This window comes from Panicum virgatum, chromosome 1K, assembly GCF_016808335.1.
Source record: "Panicum virgatum strain AP13 chromosome 1K, P.virgatum_v5, whole genome shotgun sequence".
Classification (NCBI taxonomy): domain Eukaryota; kingdom Viridiplantae; phylum Streptophyta; class Magnoliopsida; order Poales; family Poaceae; genus Panicum; species Panicum virgatum.
The window spans coordinates 56063890-56082112 of NC_053136.1; the positions used below are offsets into that span (position 1 = coordinate 56063890).

Here is an 18223-nt window from a genome sequence, read left to right on the forward strand (position 1 = left end):
GGATTGTTAGCCAATATATATATATATATATATATATATATATATATATATATATATATATATATATATATATATATATATCAGAAAGATTGGCACAACATAATGAGGAGAGCACAATTTAACTGTATCATACTTTTAAGTAGTTATAAGTAGGTGATGAAACCGTACATGTATGAATTGAGCATATACCCAAGCTTAATGTTTCCAAGTAGAAGAAGAATAAATTGTTTCTATTTTTCTATCTTTCTCCGAACACGAACAAATTAAGAAACGAAAAAAATAAGAAAATATTAGATTTTCAAAAGAAAACTCATTAAAATACTTAAAAATTCAGAGGTCCTTTTTAAATTAAAACATCAATAAACCAATTGTATTATCTCTACTTATACATTTCTAAAGCAAACAATGATTTTCTGGTTCATCAATCCAAATCTTAGTTGAAATCTGAATCTCAATTGAAGTTTGGACAAGCAATACCTCGCACGGTCACAACACGGCTTATACACGGAGTGAAGGAGAAAAAAAATCAATGATCATGTGTGAAATTTATATTAAACGTAGCGATACATGAGTACTGTACAAAGGATATTAAAAAAGATGGCAGGAAGGAAGAAAAGCAAGGCTGGCCTGCTGGGCGTTCACGACGGTTCACCCCTCTCGCCCTGAGGCAGTCAAGCAGGCTCATCCCCCTTTCCCTTCTATCTCCGTCTCTCCTCTCCCTTGGTCTTCCTTCCTGGCGGCGACGACTTGGCGATCGGCGGCGCGTCTTCCTCCGCCCCTTTGCCGGCGACGATCACCCACCAGGTATGCTCGCCCCTTCTCCTCTTCTCCTCCCTTCCCTTCATGCTGTGCGAAACGGAGCACCCCAAACCCTAACATAAGCAATTTGTATTCGGATCTGACCCCTACTGGCGTCGATTTTGTTTGCAAAAGTTATCTCTATCTGAGTTAACACATAAACTTCCAACCCTGGAGGCTGATCTGGTCTTTTGGTTTCGTGGAATTGATCTGGCAGCGCGGGGGGCGATCTGTTAAACAGTCTGGATCATGCTTCTTCCAGTTTAAAAGCTTGGATCTCGTAGGTGTGATCCATTCCTTGGACTGCAAAGAATCGTATGTTCTTGCTCCTTGCTGCGACAATCATGCAGAGTGGGGGCGAGATGAGGCCTGTGCACAACAGCGTTGACACAGTGAACGCGGCCGCCGCCGCCATTGTCACAGCGGAGAGCCGTGCAGAACCTCCCGCGGAGCCGGTTTGTGCTTCAACACCTTACTGCATGATTTTTTTTTCCTTTTCTTTCCTTTACCAACGTTATTACGGTGTCCTGCATGGTTTTTTGTTGGATAACATATGTAGCTGCTACAGCTTAGTAGGTGTATTGTACTTTAAAACATCCGTGACTGCTTGTTTGTGTGGATTTGTAAGCGCGTTGGCACTGCAAGAAAATTGCGTCTTATGCAACACTTGTCATGGAGCGTTCCTCGCATGTATTTGCTGTAGACTATTGATTGTACTATTATTGCAGTTAATAATGGAAGAATGTAGTTATGCAATCAGACTTTACAAAAATGACCATCAATAAAATGATCAAATATGACTAGATTGTCAACAAAGTACTTTCATGATATTTTATACTTATATCAGTTTTGAGTTTTATGCACCAAGTGCAATTAAAATTAGTGGAATATGGTGTATTGGGAACCATGACAATTTCTAAAATGACATTCTTGTGTCACTGGATTGAGTAACTGGAGCCTTGTCTTTAACCAGTACTTTTTCCATAGAAATTCAGTGTGACACAAATGCTTATAAAATTTGGCTTGGATTTAGTTTGTACATCAAAATCGAAGCGAAGAATAGTACCATAGTTTGCAATTATGCTGTATGTTTGTTTGTGGTTTGCCTTTGGCTGCTGATTTCAGGATTCTTCCTACAAAATGAATAAATAGTACCACAGTTTTCTATTATGTATATGTGGGCTCTTGTTTTATCTTTGGCAAGATAGATGCTGCCCTAGAATGTTTATCCATTTATTTCTACAACTGCTTTTTAGTATATTCTGTCACTTAGTTGATTTATTGTTACATCTCACGCTACATGTGTCACGGGGAATAGTTGACACAGTTTAGTTGAGTCATTCAGTGGACTAGATGGGACAAGAAGATTCTTTCTCTGCTGGCCATATGCCACCAGCTATTTGTTTCTATTTTTTATGCCCAACCTTAGGTATCCCCTCTTTTTTAAGTGCAGGCTTCTTTCAGTTTTTTATCTTTATTACCTTCCAAGCTTGTCTGTTTTTGAAGAAAAAGGCTCTTTGATTCAAACCTGTGATTACTGGTCTTTAGATCTCTTGAAAAATACCTTGCATATGCAGGACCCTATGCAGCACGGATACAGATACGCGTATCGGTATCGGAAGGATACGGATACGCGGATACGGCAATTTCCTAAACAACCCGATACGCGGATACGTTTTACTATTTTTTTAAATAAATAAATAATGGCACATATTAAATTTGTGAAAGTAGTAAATTACCTTGCAATAGCAGTTACCAGCCAAAGCAAAGACCGGAAGCATCTCCATTCTCCAATTGTGATGTCCAATTGTCCATTCTCGAGTTCTCCTTCTCCTCCAAGTCCAGAATTTGCACACAAAAACCAACTATTAATATAGTGCATGTGAAATATATTAGCAGCATATCAGTGAGCAATTCCTCTGTTTTTCAATTTCAGCAAGTGAGCCTCAACTCTAGTATAGCTAGTGGCTTTGCTCATTGGACAGTAATTGACTAATTGCATTTCCATAAAGTATTGCCTCCACCTGATTTTGCCTTTTCCAATATTGTGACATGATCCCACAGGGGAGCTCTAATATCAGTAGGTGTTGAGGATGCAGATCCTATACTAGCACTACCACTGCTTGAGCTTGTTGTCCTCCATGAAGGCATCTACCGGAAAAGAAAAGCAAAGGCATGATTGTATTAATCTACTATCTACTCATCTACTGTCTACGGGGAAAGAGGGATTGATAGAAATTGGAAAGGAAAGGGAGAGGGAAACTGGGAAAGGGAGCCGGCAAGCTACCTGGTCGGCAGAGGAGGTGCTGCTGCTGCGCCCCTAACCATCCGGCCGCCGCGGTGGACGCAACGCCGTTGTCGCGCGCCAAGACATCAGGCATGCGCGTCCTCTGCGTGGGGGCACGAATCGAGAGCGGGCTTCGTGGGCGGCGGCTGCGTGGAGGCGAATCGGGGACGGCGAGGCGCTCCCCTCCTGGTTCGAGCAGGACGTTGACCGGGACGGGGAGGCGGGGAACTTCCGGCTCGAGGATGAAGGCGGCGCGACGACGAGAGCGAGGAGGAGCAGGACGGCGGAAGCAGGACGACGGCGGGGAGGGGCCGCCTCGTCTTGAGCAGGTCGTCGGCTTCGGACCGAGGGCGACCGAGGAGGGTCGCCGCCTTGGCTGCCCCGATCTGGGAGTCGAAGGGCGACTCGGGGAGGGCGACGACGCCGCGAGGAGGACGGCGGCGCGAGGAAGAGCGCGAGTCGGCGGCCGAGGAGGGGGCCCAATCTGGGAGGCGAAGGGCGACGCGAGCGCGGCTTGTCCGCGTCGATCTGGGAGGCGAAGGGCGACGCGGGAGCGGCGGCGTCGATCTGGGACGCGAACGGCGAGGCGAGGCGAAGGGCGACGGGGAGGAGGACGGCGGCGCGAGGAGGAGCGGGAGACGGGGAACTGCCGATGCCGTCCGGCCCTTTTGCCCGTGCGTGAGGCGGAGGCGGCTGCGTGAGGTCGGGACTCGGCTGCTGGGCCGTATCGACCGGGCCGAGACGTCTCCATTCTTAAGTTTTCGGCCCACATAACCTGAGATACGCGGACACGCCGCGGATACGTATCCCGGCCGTATCCTAGGCGTATCCGTATCGGATACGTCTCCGATACGGGATACGTGGGTGCAGTGACGTATCCGTGTTTTAGAGGCAGGACCGATGTGGATTGTACATTACATGCGATGGAGTTTCTCTTTTAACCTTACTTTTTTTTGACAATTTCAATTGATGCTTCATGGTGAATACAGGGTTTAGAGCGTCTTTAAAAAAACCTGTGGTTCCATCCCATATATTTTGCCACAAGTTTAATTCCCTCTTCTTTTTAGTTCTCCATCTACCACGGAGATCTCTATGTGTAATTGTTTTAGCTGTGGTGATTTTATTTGCTAAATAGCTCTTGGGCTTTGATTGACTCTCCAAGAACTTATTTATCTGAGATGCGTTGGACACATTGTATGATTAATGATGGCATATGGGTATTCGATTCTCGTATTTATATGTGTGGATTTCCATGTTTATTGGTGACCCTTTTTGACGTGAAGCTCAATCATTTCATACCTGATTCTCGATTGAACATTGCCACTAGTATTGTGCTTCTCTCTCTCCCTCCCTCCCTCTGTGCTAACTGCTTTTGTTTGTTTGCAGCGAAGGAAATGGGCTGATCGGTTGAGTGTATACTTCTGCTTTGGGTCTCAGAAGAATGGTCGGCGCATCAACCACGCTGCACTTGTCCCAGAACCCGCGTCTCAAAGGTTAGATGCGCCTGCAGCAGAAATTCCAAACCACCCACCGCCTCCTGTATTCCCATTTGTGGCACCTCCATCCTCTCCCGCTTCTTTCCTCCAATCAGAACCCACATCTATTGTACAATCGCCAAGGGTTGGCGCTCCACCATTTTCACCCATCTCGCCGAATTCCCCTTCCCCCACAGGGCCACCATCCATCTTTGCTATTGGGCCATATGCACATGAGACACAGCTAGTCTCACCGCCAGTATTCTCAGCGTTCACAACTGAACCCTCAACTGCTCCTTTCACTCCTCCACCGGAGTCCGTCCATCTGACAACACCTTCCTCTCCGGAGGTCCCATATGCAAAGCTTCTGACTTCCATCAACAACAGCAAGAATGGTGAAACAGGTGATCTTCAGTCATATCCGAATTACCCAGACAGCCCGATAGGGCGCCTGATATCTCCAAGCTCGGGTTGTTCTGGCACTTCCTCCCCATTCCCTGACCCTGAGATGCTGGCTTCCTCACGCTACGCATTCCCCTCATTCCCAGTTCGTGAGCCGCCAAAGATATTGGATGGAGAGGGCGTTGCAACACAGAAGCTGATACCCCGCCATATGCGCAACGGTGGTTCCCTTTTGGACGGCCACATTACCGCAGCTGTTCCAGTTGCAGACTTCTCAGCCCGCCTTCAGCCCAATGATCATGCTATGGACCACCGGGTATCATTTGAGTTGACTGTAGAAGATGTGGCGCGGTGCCTAGAGAAGAAAAGTGCCATTTCTGGGGATTCTACCACAGCATCTTTTCATCTTGCACCACCCGCCGGCAGTGGCGATCACAAGAGGGAGTCTAACGACCCAAGGGTGGGGCTATACGTTGATGAGACATACCATGACCTGCCTGAGAAAGCAAGGCGGTCGCTGTCCCTTCGCCTGGCCAAGGAGTTCAACTTCAACAACGTCGATGTTGCTAATGTGGAGCCAAGTGTGGGGTCTGATTGGTGGGCGAATGAGAAGGTTGCTGGGATCACTCCTGAGCCAGAAAAAAGCTGGTCCTTCCACCCAGTGGCACAGCCGGGGGTCAGCTAACCTTTGCACTGACCATAGTCATCTTACTGGATGGAGGAGTGAGCTTCCGCTTCTTTCGCTGCTGCTTCACTACTCGATTTTTCACAGATATTGCCATTAGAGATGCAAAACTATGGTAGACTTTGCAGTTAGTGATGATCCAAGATTAGATAGTGATTCCAAGTGAAGCTAATATCATGGTGAGATACTAAAGGATTCCGGAGTCTCTGGTTAAGTTAGTGTCTGTTGTATCCTGTCTATGTACTGACTGACTTGGTGTCCTGATACCTACCGGTGCTGCTGTTGTGTCTGTACATAATAAGCTACTGAATGTAGTTTTAAAAGGGTAGAACTCCTTGATTTGGCCAGTGTATGCTGAATTGGATGTATAATCGACATATTACCCTCAGTGTCGCAGCTCTGCTCTGCTCAGGTGGTAGCAAATTTAAAAATTGTTGGTACTTTGCCCTGCATATTGCTGCATTTTGCTTTGGCATATCTTGTTAATCTTGAGTAGCTGGCTTGCATTGCGATCAGAAGCTATTCTGGCTGCAGAGCCGGTCCAGCTGATGACCTGAGCCCACTGGAGATCACGAGGAGGTTGAGTACGTATTTGGCCAAGGGTGACGGGCAAGAAATATCATAATTGCAGTGTAGGACTTGAGTTCAATTACCGTCCATGAATCAACACAAAGCACCCATCTTGTTCGGTTATCCACGTCCATTCGGATTTGGACCGGCCCTGATCTCATCTGATCTGATCTGATCATACGAGTTCAGGAATGACATGCCAGGTTTCTCCTTTTTTTTCTTTTTTTTTTGGGTATAGATAGAAATGCTTACCCATCCACCCTCAGATAATTAATCTGGAGACATGTATAGCATCAATTGGATAAACGTTGATCCGTCACCAAATCCCTCTCGGCTAGGTCGCCGCGGATCGATCCATCAATAATAATTCCGCCGGCGTGGCCTCACCGCAGGTGAGTCTTAGGCCGCCTCGACGGCATCAACTTCTTCTGCTGTCTCCGTCGACCTAGCTTACTACACTAATTGTCGTCGATTAATCATTGCGTATGCTAATAAACATGGAATGGAAGGACGCAAGGAACTTTAGTGTGTGGCTCAGCTGGCAGCGGTGATCAACTTCCCATCCCATGTCAGACATCCGTCCAACCCATCGGCCGTGCTAGAATAATGGACTAGTCCCAAATAACACCACAAGGGATGGGTTATATTGTTAATTTGCCTTTCAATTATTGACCATCTCTCTCCCTGCTAGCTACCAGGTCAGATAATACATCATGCTGTGCAACAAATAAATACAAACTCATATCAGAAACCATATAGAGCACCAGGTCCAAGAATGAATGATGAGATTTACTATGCATCTATCAGCACACATCATGCTCTGCAAATTAATAAATACATACAAACTCAGATAGATGATAAGTTCAAGGCTCTGTCAAACTAATTAATAAGCACAATGGTCATGCAGACACCACCATGTTCTCCATATATATGCCTTTCTTTCAGCTACTAAGAGAATCATCTGACTGCCTGGCCATCAGATCAGATGTACATATATAGAAAATGACACGCTTCACAGCATGTGGTGGTGACTCTCTAGCAAGTCAAGTCCTCAGGTAAGGAGAGCACAATTTACCTCTTGAGTTCGTAGATAGAACAAAGAACAGGTCCCTGAATCATCTCCTTCCCTACTATTCTATTCCAGCTGTGACTAGAATCCAAGGTTAGGGATGATCCAAGAAGAAGAGGACCTGTCCACCTCCTCTGCAACTAACAGTGCTTCTTCTTCTTCTTCTTCTCTCTCTTGATGTAATGTTGTAATCAAATCATGTCCATGTAAAGTGGTGAGCCCACATGTGCCAACCCATTTTCCTTCCTGTCTACTGTCTACTCTCGATTTTTAATAAAAAAAATCCCCATCCAGTTCCCGTCCATGTCCATCATTGATGAGTAGAGTAGGGAGGGAGAGAGAAGAGAGGAAACAAAATATCCAGCAGGGAGGGGCCATGTGGAGGCTGCCAAGTGTGCTGCATCCTTGGAGGATCCCGGGCCATGTGTTAATTCCACCAATAGACAAATAATAATCCTACCTCCTCTCCTCTTGTACCAAAATAATCAGCAGCAAGAAAGTGTAGGCTTCCTCCTCCTCCCTTTCTTCTTCCTCGTCCGTCTCAGAGCAAATTTGTTCCAGTAGGATTGTTATTGGTTGTTTCATTCTTACTAGCTCTTGGAGTTGAGGATAGAGGTATGTGTACTCATGTACGCATGCCTGTCTGCGGCTTACTTCTTCTTGTAGCTAGCTAAGTAGTTGACTAGCAAGCAAGCAGGTAGGCAAGCTCCTCCAGCTTCTTGATTCCCCTCTTTTTTGTGTTGTGCTTGTTGCGCTCCTCCTCGATTATATTCTTCAGTTGAGAGGATTTTGATACGATCGCACAAGAGTCAGTGAGTGGTCGATCGGATCGGAATTCATCAATTCCTGAAGCTGCAAGCTAATAATCAGCCAATCAGCTGCAGATCGAGGCGAGGCAATTCATCATCGATCCAAAAGATAAGATAATAATGGCCATGGAGCCTGCGTTGAAGGTTGCCCTGGGGACCGCCGCGTTCGGCATCTTCTGGGTTCTGGCCGTGTTCCCGGCGGTGCCCTTCCTCCCGATCGGGCGCACGGCGGGGTCGCTGCTGGGCGCCATGCTGATGGTGCTCCTCGGCGTGATGAGCGCTGACGAGGCGTACGCGGCGGTGGACCTGCCGATCCTGGGCCTGCTGTTCGGCACCATGGTGGTGAGCGTGTACCTGGAGCGCGCCGACATGTTCCGGCACCTGGGGCGGCTGCTGTCGTGGCGCAGCCATGGCGGGCGCGACCTGCTGGTGCGCACCTGCGCCGTGTCGGCGGTGGCGTCGGCGCTCTTCACCAACGACACCTGCTGCGTGGTGCTGACCGAGTTCATCCTCAAGATCGCGCGGCAGAACAACCTGCCGCCCAAGCCCTTCCTCCTGGCGCTCGCCTCCAGCGCCAACATCGGCTCCGCCGCCACGCCCATCGGCAACCCGCAGAACCTGGTGATCGCCGTGCAGAGCGGCATCTCCTTCGGGCAGTTCGTCTTCGGCATCCTCCCGGCCACGCTCGTGGGGTCCGTCGTCAACGCCGCCATCCTGCTCTGCCTCTACTGGGGGCAGCTCGACGGGGGGATGAAGCCCGCCGCCGAGGAGGTGGTGGCCGTGCCCACCGAGGTGGTGGAGGAGGAGGACGTGACGTCGCACCGCTTCTCGCCGGCCACCATGTCGCACCTGCGCCTCCGGCAAGCGGCCGGCGAGGTCAAGCCGGCGGCAGCAGATGCCAACGGCCACTACAGCGAGTACGACGGCAAGCAGGCCAGCAACGGCATCCACAAGAGGCGGCACACCACCTTGGTGCAGTCGGAGCAGGGGAAGGAGCAGTCGGAGGAAGAGGAGTCGTCGGAGGACGAGCAGGAGGAGTGGCAGAGCCGCGTGTGGAAGACTTGCGTGTACGCGATCACCGGCGGCATGCTGGTGGCGCTGCTGCTGGGGCTCAACATGTCGTGGAGCGCCATCACCGCCGCCCTGGCGCTCATCGTGCTCGACTTCAAGGACGCGCGCCCCTGCCTGGAGAAGGTCTCCTACCCTCTGCTGCTCTTCTTCTGCGGGATGTTCATCACCGTCGACGGCTTCAACAAGACGGGCATCCCCAGCGCCTTCTGGGAGTTCATGGAGCCCTACGCGCGGATCGACACGCCCACCGGAACCGCCATTCTTGCGCTCGTCATCCTGCTGCTCTCCAATGTCGCCTCCAATGTCCCGACCGGTACTGTACCATTGCATTTGCATACTAAATCTAGTAATGGATAATGATCGTGATCATGATAAAAAAAATGATAACAATGGCCGCAGTTCTCCTGCTGGGCGCCCGCGTTGCTGCCTCCGCCGCCGCCATCTCCCCGGCCGCCCAGACCAACGCGTGGCTCGTCCTGGCCTGGACCAGCACGGTGGCCGGCAACCTCTCCCTGCTGGGCTCCGCCGCCAACCTCATCGTGTGCGAGCAGGCGCGCCGCTCCCAGCACTACGGCTACACGCTCTCCTTCTTGGGCCACCTCCAGTTCGGCTTCCCGGCCACCATCATCATCACCGGCATCGGCCTCCTGCTCATCAGAACCTACTGATGATTGCCGGGCCATGTGCAGTGCAGTGCTTTCGTCCTACTGCTAGTAGCTCTACATACAGCAAAGTAATTAAGATTATTTTAGTATGTTGATTGGTTGCTTGATACAACAAGATGGAAGAAGATTGTACATTTTGGATCGATCGAGTAGCACACAGATAGTATTATTGTATATCCTATTCCTGTCTAGCATTCTGTAAGTTTGTATTAAAAAAATCGCAAAGGAAAAATACAGGCAGGGACATATTGTAGCCGAGCAAACAGATCCAGAAGGAAGGAGCAGCAGAACCAACCAACCGCACAAAAGCAACAACGAAACCACAACAAAAGAGGAGCAGAGGAAGCACCAAAATTCGGAGGGAACAACAAAAGCGACCGAGAAGACAGGCCACCAGAAGAAACAACTTACACCACTTGAAGACAAACCAGAGGAAAGCGAATACGCAGGTACAGGACTATTCATCCCGTTGATCCATGGACCAAGACACCAATAAGAGTAAATTTGCTGCCGGATATTCTTCGATATTAATTTTTGCTGTTAAATATTACTCAATCTTATATTGCCAAATAGATACTCTTCAAGTTTTAGTATTTGCTAAGACACTATATGTATTAAAATAATAACTTTCTGATTTAAAGGAGAGAGAAAATAAGTAATAGGACTAACGGGCCACGCTAACAAAAAATATATATTTATAGACAAAGAAAAAAAAGATTATGTATATGATCCGTTGCACTATACAGAAAATGCACGACCAAGCAAATAATATAATAAAAATTATTACCATTCTTTATTATTTATGAACATGTCTAGCAGCATGGTCTAAGTAGGGCATTTTGGTCTTGTTTATTTTCTCTCTCCTATTAACAAGAAATTGTTATTTTAATAAATATAGTGTTTTATAGCAAATATTCAAACATAAAAAATACTATTACACTATACAAGATTGAGTACTGTCCAACAGCCCAAACAATAATTTACACAGAGCTGACACTGAAGCAGCGAGTATGGCACGTGACAAGCCAAAGGCCCGGCGGCAACGTGTCACATGCCGGAGCCAGACATCAGTCATTTCAGCCAGCGCAGCCGTAAAAAATTTAACCACACAGTTAGGGCGTGGTTGGCTAGACTTCCGGAGCTCCGCTTTCTCCTATCCGCAACACCAGCCACCATCCAGCTTCTTTCAACTTATTCTCTCTCACAAAATACTATTAAATCAACCGGCTTCTAAATCAATCGAACATTGTTATTGATAGAGGAGTTGGAACTAGAGTCCACCGGATGTGGGCTTCTCCATAGGCGGCGCGGATGATTTCTACTTTAGACGAGGTCTAGAGCAGTATGGACAGGTGGAGAGAAGAAGAAGATGGTCTAATCCTCAATGCTAAGGCATGGGCATCCAAATATGAATTGGAACCGGAATATGCTAGCTTATTATATTTCATTTAACAATTTCATCTATATCCAAACAACGGATTTGATATTGTAACTCATTTACCAATACTACTCTGATTTGGTATTGAACTCAATTCAATGACAAATCTAGATAGATCCGAACTGAGCTTTCTGAAATACTCCCTCCGTTCCAAATTATAAGACATCCTAAGAATTTTGAAGAGTTAAAGCAATCTCAAATTTAACCAAAATTATAGAGAGAAATATAAAGATTTATGATATCAAATTGATGTACTATGAAAGTATAACTAATAAAAAATCTAATGGAACTCAATTTATATAATAAATATCATTACTCTATTATATAAATTTAATTAAATATAAATTTTTTGATTCTTTAAGATTGTTGGAATGTCTTTTAATATGGAACGGAGGGAGTATTTGCAGTACACGAGCCTATCCGACTCTGAGGGCCTGTTCGGCTGACCGCATGAATAATATAATGCTGATAGAATGAATATTATTCTGTGAGAGAAAATAAGCTGATACAACTCAAGACAAGACAAGCCGAACAGGTTTAGAGTTGGGCTCCTGGAAGAAAAAAAACTCGAGCTGAGTTGTAGGCTCGGCTGGATGCGAGGCTCACTCAGACCGACTCGGCTCGGGATGCTATCGAACGGAACTCTCATCTCCTGTTTCTTCCCTCCCCCCCCCCCCCCCCCCCTTGTCTCGGACTCTCTCTCCTCCCTTGCTCTTCCTTCCCTGGCGGCGGCGCCGACTGCGAGACCGGCGGCGCCATTCCGTCACGTCTTCGCCCAGTCCTTTTCCGGCGCCGAGCATCCACCAGGTATGCCTATGCCCGCCCCTTCTCTCTCCTTCTGCTGTGCGAGACGGAGCGCTCCAAACCCTAACAAAACTATTTCTGTATTCGGATCTGATCCAGTTACAATATATTACTATCTACTAAAAACTTCGACTTCGTTTACAAAATCTATCGGGTTTCCTTGCCTGCAACCAGGAGACTTCAGGGGGTTTCGCAACAATGTCCTGGTGCACGATTGAGTCTGACCCTGGTGAGTTCTCGCGTTATGCCTCTTGGTCAATTCCTATCAGTAATTTTTTTCCCTTGCAATTTCCAAGTCATGGGCGGTTGTGTATGGTGTAGCAACGCACTTGTAGCTTTGTAGGGTATTCTCTTCTTATTTCCTTTTTTTTTTGGCTGTGACTTCATCATCGTTTTCAGTCATTGAGCATCAACACCTATACACTCGTAGAGTCATAGTACTTAGTAGTTTGATTTGAGAAGACCACTTATTTCGCCAGTCTTCACAGTGCTGACATCTGTTACCCATCGATAGTTGTTAGCTCTATTGCTTTCCTCCCTTCTTTCCTAAAACAACAGCCTAGTGATGTTTTGAACAAACTTTTGTTAAACTTACTTTTGTTTGTACTTCTACCTTCTCTGCTGTCCTCAATGTTTTAAACCATTACTTATGTTTTTCTTGAGCAGGTGTTTTCACCGAGTTGATTCAGCAAATGCAAGTGAAAGGTGTGCAGGTTAGATTTCGGGGCTCTTTTCTGTTCCTTGCCTGAACATTTTAAGACTTATTGGAATGGCTCATCCTTTGAACTATTACTGTATCTGCAATGACAATGCACTCGGCCTATTCATTCACTACTAAGCAGTGCAATGTACTCTAGTTCTTCTGAAGATTTGTTTCCTCAAGCTGTGGAGATGGCAGCACCTTGTCACTCTTGTTTGAAGAAATACCATAATACCGCACTATGACTGCAGGAAATGCACAATAGTATCCGGCATAGCTTAGCTTGTGGTAGAATAGTATGGCAACAAAATTCTGAAGATACACACTTTAATTCAAAGAACAGTGCCTGATAATTTGATGTCAATTGCTACTTTTTTTTTTCCTTATGCAACTGTCAACTCTATTTCAAAAGAGGAGAGGGCCTCGAGTAAAAACTTTGTTCTACGCTTGCTTATTCACTTGCATTTATGGGATCTCTGGTAATATGGCAACATGTTAACATAATTTGAGGTCATGGTTTCATCCTTCAGTTTGATCCTTAGTTTGATAGTGCTGGTACTTCAGCTACTAGAATATTTACCGCCTATGCTGACGGGAAGACTCTCTCTCTCCTGAGTCGTCTCAGCATAGCCGGTCCCAAGCCCGGGTAAAGGAGGAGGATTGCGTTAGGTTTTGGCAAACCAGCATAAAAAATAGCCACTCTAATGGATTTGAAACCCACAAGAAACTCGTTGGGGCGTAACCCTCTTAGCGACGCGCTACATCGGAACCCGTGTGTGGTGATAAATAGGCAAGAGCCGGGTCGCCATCCCCCCAAGGGCGCGTCGTATCGTGAACTGGGTACGATGATAAGTGAGCAAGGGTTGGGTCGTCACCTGAATGTCGCGCTACATCTACGCCCGGGTGTAGTGAAAAATGAGCAAGGGTCTTCGCACTTCCCTCGACGGGTGCGAAGGGTAAGGAAGCTAGCCGAGCCAACTAGGATTCGTATAGGTAGCTGGAACGTAGGGTCCCTAACGGGTAAGTTGCGAGAGCTAGTTGATGCAGCAATTAGGAGGCGTGTAAATATTCTATGCGTTCAGGAGACTAAATGAAAAGGCCAGAAGGTGAAGGAGGTTGATGATACTGGCTTCAAGCTTTGGTACACGGGAGCAACTTCGGGTAGGAATGGTGTAGGCATCTTGATTGATAGGAGCCTTAAGGATGGAGTCGTAGAGGTTAGAAGGCAAGGCGACCGGATTATCCTAATCCGGTTGGTAGTTGGAGATTCGGTTTTGAATGTGATCAGTGCCTATGCCCCTCAGGTAGGCCTTAGTGAGAGCACTAAAATGCAGTTCTGGGAAGATCTAGATAGCATGGTTAGTACCGTGCCTACCAGCGAGAAACTCTTCATAGGAGGAGATCTCAACGGCCATGTGGGTGCGACTAATGTAGAGTTCGAGCGAGTGCACGGGGGTTTTGGGTATGGTAGCAGGAGTTAAGAGGGGGAGGATGTGTTGAACTTCGCGTTAGCCTACGATTTGTTGTTAGCGAATACCGTGTTTAAGAAAAGGGAATCCCATCTTGTGATGTTTCATAGTGGACTACACTCGAGCCAGATCGACTTTATCCTTGCTAGGAGGGAGGATAGACGTGATTGCTTAGATTGTAAGGTGATACCTGGGGAGTGTGTTGTCCCTCAATACAAGCTTGTGGTGGCGGACTTTCGTCTTTGGGTACGTGTCCACCGGGACAAACGTGCCAAGATTGCGAGAACAAAGTGGTGGAAGCTTAGAGGGGAAGCGGCACAAGCGTTCAATGAAAGGATGCTAGGTGAGGGGCCCTGGGAAGAAGGAGAAGACGCAGATGACATGTGGCTAAAGATGGCAACATGTGTTCGGAAGGTGCCTCAGAGGTGTTCGGCGTGAGTAGGGGAGGCAAACAGGAGGGGAAAGACACCTGGTGGTGGAACGACGAGGTGCAAAGGGCTATTAAGGATAAGAAGGAGTGTTTCAAGCGCCTCCACCTTGACAAGAGTGCAGCCAACATCGAGGGCTATAAATTAGCGAAGAGGGTTGCAAAGCGAGCTGTGAGTGTAGCAAAGGGTAAGGCGTATGATGACCTGTATCAGCGGCTAGGCACGAAAGAAGGGGAGAAGGACATTTATAGGATGGCTAGGATCCGCAAGCGGAAGAAAAGGGACATCAACCAAATCAAATGCATTAAGGATGGGACAGATCGACTGCTAGTGAAGGATGAGGAGATCATGGATAGATGGAGAGAGTACTTCGACAAGTTGTTTAATGGGGAGAGTGAGGGCCCTACCCTTGAGTTAGATGACTCTTTTGACGATACCAACAGACGTTTCGTGAGGAGAATTCAGGAGGTAGAGATCGGAGAGGCTTTGAAGAGGATGAAGGGAGGTAAAGCGATGGGCCCTGATGGTATCCCCATTGAGGTGTGGAGATGCCTAGTAGTAAATAGAGCAATAGTATGGTTAACTAAATTTTTTAATCTCATTTTTCGGTCAAACAAGATGCCGGAAGAATTGAGGAAAAGTATATTAGTACCTATCTTCAAAAACAAGGGCGATGCTCAAAGTTGTACTAGCTACCGTGGGATTAAGCTGACGAGCCATACGATGAAGCTTTGAGAGAGGGTTATCGAGCATTGTCTAAGAAGAGTGACAAGTGTGACCCAAAACCAATTTGGGTTCATGCCTGGAAGGTCAACCATGGAGGCGATTTTCTTAATACGACAATTGATGGAGAGATATAGGAGCAGAAGAAGGACTTGCACATGGTCTTCATTGACCTTGAGAAGGCATATGACAAAGTACCGATAAATGTCATGTGGTGGGCCTTGGAGAAGCACAAAGTCCCAACTAAGTACATTACCCTCATTAAGGATATGTACAAGGATGCGACGACGTTTGTCCGGACATGTGATGGCAACACCACAGACTTTCCTATTAACATAGGCCTACACCAGGGGTCAGCATTGAGCCCTTATTTATTTGCTTTAGTGATGGATGAGGTCACAAGGGATATACAAGGTGAGATCCCTTGGTGTATGCTCTTTGCTGATGATGTGGTGCTAGTTGACGAGAGTAGGGCAGGAGTTAATAGGAAGTTAGAGCTGTGGAGATGCACGTTAGAGTCGAAAGTGTTCAGACTTAGTAGGACCAAGACCGAGTACATGATGTGCGATTTCAGCGCGACTAGGCATGAGGGGGGAGACGTTAGTTTAGATGGGCAAGTGGTGGTCCAGAAGGATACTTTTCGGTATTTAGGATCGGTGCTACAAAAGGATGGCGACATTGATGAAGATGTTATGCATAGAATTTCAGCTGGCTGGTTGAAATGGCGGCAAGCTTCTGGCATTCTTTGTGACAAGAGGGTGCCACAAAAGCTAAAAGACAAATTCTATAGGACAGCAATTCGTCCGGCGATGTTATACGGTGCTGAATGTTGGCCTACAAAAAGGCGACATGTCCAGCAACTGAGTGTAACAGAGATGTGGATGTTGTGGTGATTTTGCGGGCACACAAGGAGGGATAGAGTCCGGAACGAAGTTATTCAGGATAGGGTCGGGGTGGCACTAATTGAGGAGAAACTTACCCAGCATCGGCTGAGATGGTTTGGACATGTCCAACGAAAGCCTCATGAGGCGCCGGTGCGTAATGGGGTTCTTGAGCGGGTCGATAATGTAAATAGGGGTAGAGGTAGACCTAAACTGACGTGGGATGAGTCGGTTAAGAGAGACCTTAAGGATTGGAATATTTCTAAAGAGATAGCTTTGGATAGGAGCGCTTGGAGACTAGCTATCAATGTGCCTGAACCTTGAATTTATTTCTTTCGGGTTTCATCTCTAGCCTACCCCAACTTGCTTGGGAAAAAAGGCTATGTTGTTGTTGTTTGTTGTATATGTGCTTATAGAAATCTACAACGGATACACTTTTTTCAAGTTATCCATATAAAAATCCAGACATTTATTATATACTCTGGGATGAATCTTTTTAATGCCCCTTATGTGCTTGCTGTGCTGTCTTTATACATTGGGATGGATCTTTTTAATGCCCCTTGAGTTCTTGTTATGCTATTTTTAAACAGGTGGAAGAACTTTACTCTCTTGACGTGGACTCTCTTAGTGAACTGCGGTGGGAATCTTTATAGTTAGTATCAATATCTGCTCTCTCAGTGTCCTTAACTCACTTGTCCTCTCCACTTTTCGTAGGCCAGTATACGGGCTAATTTTTCTCTTCAAGTGGATACCTGGGGAAAAGGATGAACGGCCTGTTGTCAGAGATCCTAATCCAAACCTTTTCTTTGCTCAACAAGTTAGTTCCACTCTGGTCCTTCCGCTAACCATGTTTGCTACTTTGTGCTTAACAGCTGATCTGTTTGCTCATTTTCAGGTCATCAATAATGCATGTGCTACTCAAGCTATTCTCTCAGTTCTCATGAATCGCCCAGAAATTGACATAGGTCCAGAACTATCTCAACTGAAGGAATTCACAGGAGCTTTCACACCTGATCTGAAGGGCTTAGCTATCAGCAACAGCGAATCTATTCGGACAGCTCATAACAGTTTTGCAAGGCCAGAGCCATTCATTTCCGATGAGCAGAGAGCAGCGACTAAGGATGATGATGTGTACCATTTCATAAGTTATTTACCTTTTGAAGGTGTCCTCTATGAGCTGGATGGGCTGAAGGAAGGGCCTGTGAACCTTGGGCAGTGCGATGGTTCTGATGACCTTGATTGGCTACGGATGGTGCAGCCAGTTATTCAAGAAAGGATTGAGTGCTATTCACAGAGTGAGATTCGGTTCAATCTCATGGCAATCATAAAGAATAGGAAAGAGGTGTACAGTGCTGAGCTGGAGGAACTGGAGAAGAGGAGGGAGCAAATTTTGCAGGAGATGAACAATACTTCCGCCACAGAATCCTTGAACAACTCGCTTACAGAGGTGATATCAGCAATTGAGACAGTCAGCGAGAAGATCATCATAGAAGAAGAGAAGTTCAAGAAGTGGAAGACGGAGAACATCCGGAGGAAGCACAACTATATCCCGTTCCTGTTCAACCTGTTGAAGATGCTCGCAGAAAAGCAGCAGCTAAAACCTCTGGTCGAGAAGGCCAAGCAGCAAAAGTCATCAAGCGCTAGCACTAGATGATGGTGAAATGTCATAGGCCGGTAGACTGATGTATCAGGTGCCAAGGGTTAGAGAAATCATTGCTAAGGTTATAGACCATCTTGCTCGCTGTGGTGTGTTGTCAACTGCGCCAGTTTTGGTGAGCACGCACGTTGTGGAAACGGTCAAATTGGTTGTTTATTTTGTCAGTTTATTAATTGTTTTCTTCTGGATTATAGAATGTGTGGCTGTGGATCGTTCTGGATTATGCTAATCTTTTGAGGTGACAGCTTGCTAATCTTTATTAGATTAGATACAGCCCCTGTTTGTTTCATGG

The 18223-nt window shown here is 46.7% G+C and overlaps 3 protein-coding genes across 8 annotated transcripts; all 3 read left to right on the forward strand.

Annotated features, from left to right (window-relative positions):
* The first annotated feature begins 612 nt into the window (after positions 1 to 612).
* Positions 613 to 6099, forward strand: LOC120650335 (BRD4-interacting chromatin-remodeling complex-associated protein-like). 2 transcript variants are annotated; one of them, XM_039927444.1, is made up of 3 exons: positions 613 to 804; positions 1016 to 1253; positions 4472 to 6099. In XM_039927444.1, exons 2-3 carry the CDS (start codon positions 1116 to 1118, stop codon positions 5645 to 5647), a joined length of 1314 nt encoding a protein of 437 aa, XP_039783378.1. In that variant the 5' UTR covers positions 613 to 804; positions 1016 to 1115; the 3' UTR covers positions 5648 to 6099. The 2 variants fall into 2 exon arrangements, with proteins under 2 accessions (XP_039783378.1, XP_039783371.1); XM_039927437.1 differs by having other exon boundaries at positions 615 to 804; positions 976 to 1253.
* Positions 6100 to 7361: 1262 nt separating this feature from the next.
* Positions 7362 to 10424, forward strand: LOC120650323 (silicon efflux transporter LSI2-like). Of its 3 annotated transcripts, none has more exons than XM_039927404.1 (3): positions 7362 to 7983; positions 8165 to 9479; positions 9566 to 10424. In XM_039927404.1, exons 2-3 carry the CDS (start codon positions 8216 to 8218, stop codon positions 9832 to 9834), a joined length of 1533 nt encoding a protein of 510 aa, XP_039783338.1. In that variant the 5' UTR covers positions 7362 to 7983; positions 8165 to 8215; the 3' UTR covers positions 9835 to 10424. The 3 variants fall into 3 exon arrangements, with proteins under 3 accessions (XP_039783338.1, XP_039783349.1, XP_039783359.1); XM_039927415.1 differs by having other exon boundaries at positions 8171 to 9479; XM_039927425.1 differs by having other exon boundaries at positions 7362 to 7787; positions 8171 to 9479.
* Positions 10149 to 18154, forward strand: LOC120650361 (ubiquitin carboxyl-terminal hydrolase 2-like). 3 transcript variants are annotated; one of them, XM_039927485.1, is made up of 6 exons: positions 10149 to 10280; positions 12248 to 12302; positions 12740 to 12786; positions 16865 to 16911; positions 16989 to 17091; positions 17170 to 18127. In XM_039927485.1, exons 2-6 carry the CDS (start codon positions 12272 to 12274, stop codon positions 17926 to 17928), a joined length of 987 nt encoding a protein of 328 aa, XP_039783419.1. In that variant the 5' UTR covers positions 10149 to 10280; positions 12248 to 12271; the 3' UTR covers positions 17929 to 18127. The 3 variants fall into 3 exon arrangements, with proteins under 3 accessions (XP_039783419.1, XP_039783413.1, XP_039783427.1); XM_039927479.1 differs by lacking the exon at positions 10149 to 10280 and adding an exon at positions 11910 to 12076 and having other exon boundaries at positions 17170 to 18154; XM_039927493.1 differs by lacking the exons at positions 10149 to 10280; positions 12248 to 12302; positions 12740 to 12786 and having other exon boundaries at positions 16562 to 16911; positions 16994 to 17091; positions 17170 to 18154.
* Positions 18155 to 18223: the final 69 nt, after the last annotated feature.

Bases quoted from the DNA above. Each gene is read 5' to 3' on its own strand.
- LOC120650335 (XM_039927444.1), top strand. From the start codon at position 1,116: ATGTTCTTGCTCCTTGCTGCGACAATCATGCAGAGTGGGGGCGAGATG. The intron at 1,254-4,471 runs GTTTGTGCTTCA...GTTTGTTTGCAG, and splicing joins CAGAACCTCCCGCGGAGCCG to CGAAGGAAATGGGCTGATCG.
- LOC120650323 (XM_039927404.1), top strand. From the start codon at position 8,216: ATGGCCATGGAGCCTGCGTTGAAGGTTGCCCTGGGGACCGCCGCGTTC. The intron at 9,480-9,565 runs GTACTGTACCAT...CAATGGCCGCAG, and splicing joins CGCCTCCAATGTCCCGACCG to TTCTCCTGCTGGGCGCCCGC.
- LOC120650361 (XM_039927485.1), top strand. From the start codon at position 12,272: ATGTCCTGGTGCACGATTGAGTCTGACCCTG. The intron at 12,787-16,864 runs GTTAGATTTCGG...ATTTTTAAACAG, and splicing joins TGCAAGTGAAAGGTGTGCAG to GTGGAAGAACTTTACTCTCT. The intron at 17,092-17,169 runs GTTAGTTCCACT...GCTCATTTTCAG, and splicing joins ACCTTTTCTTTGCTCAACAA to GTCATCAATAATGCATGTGC.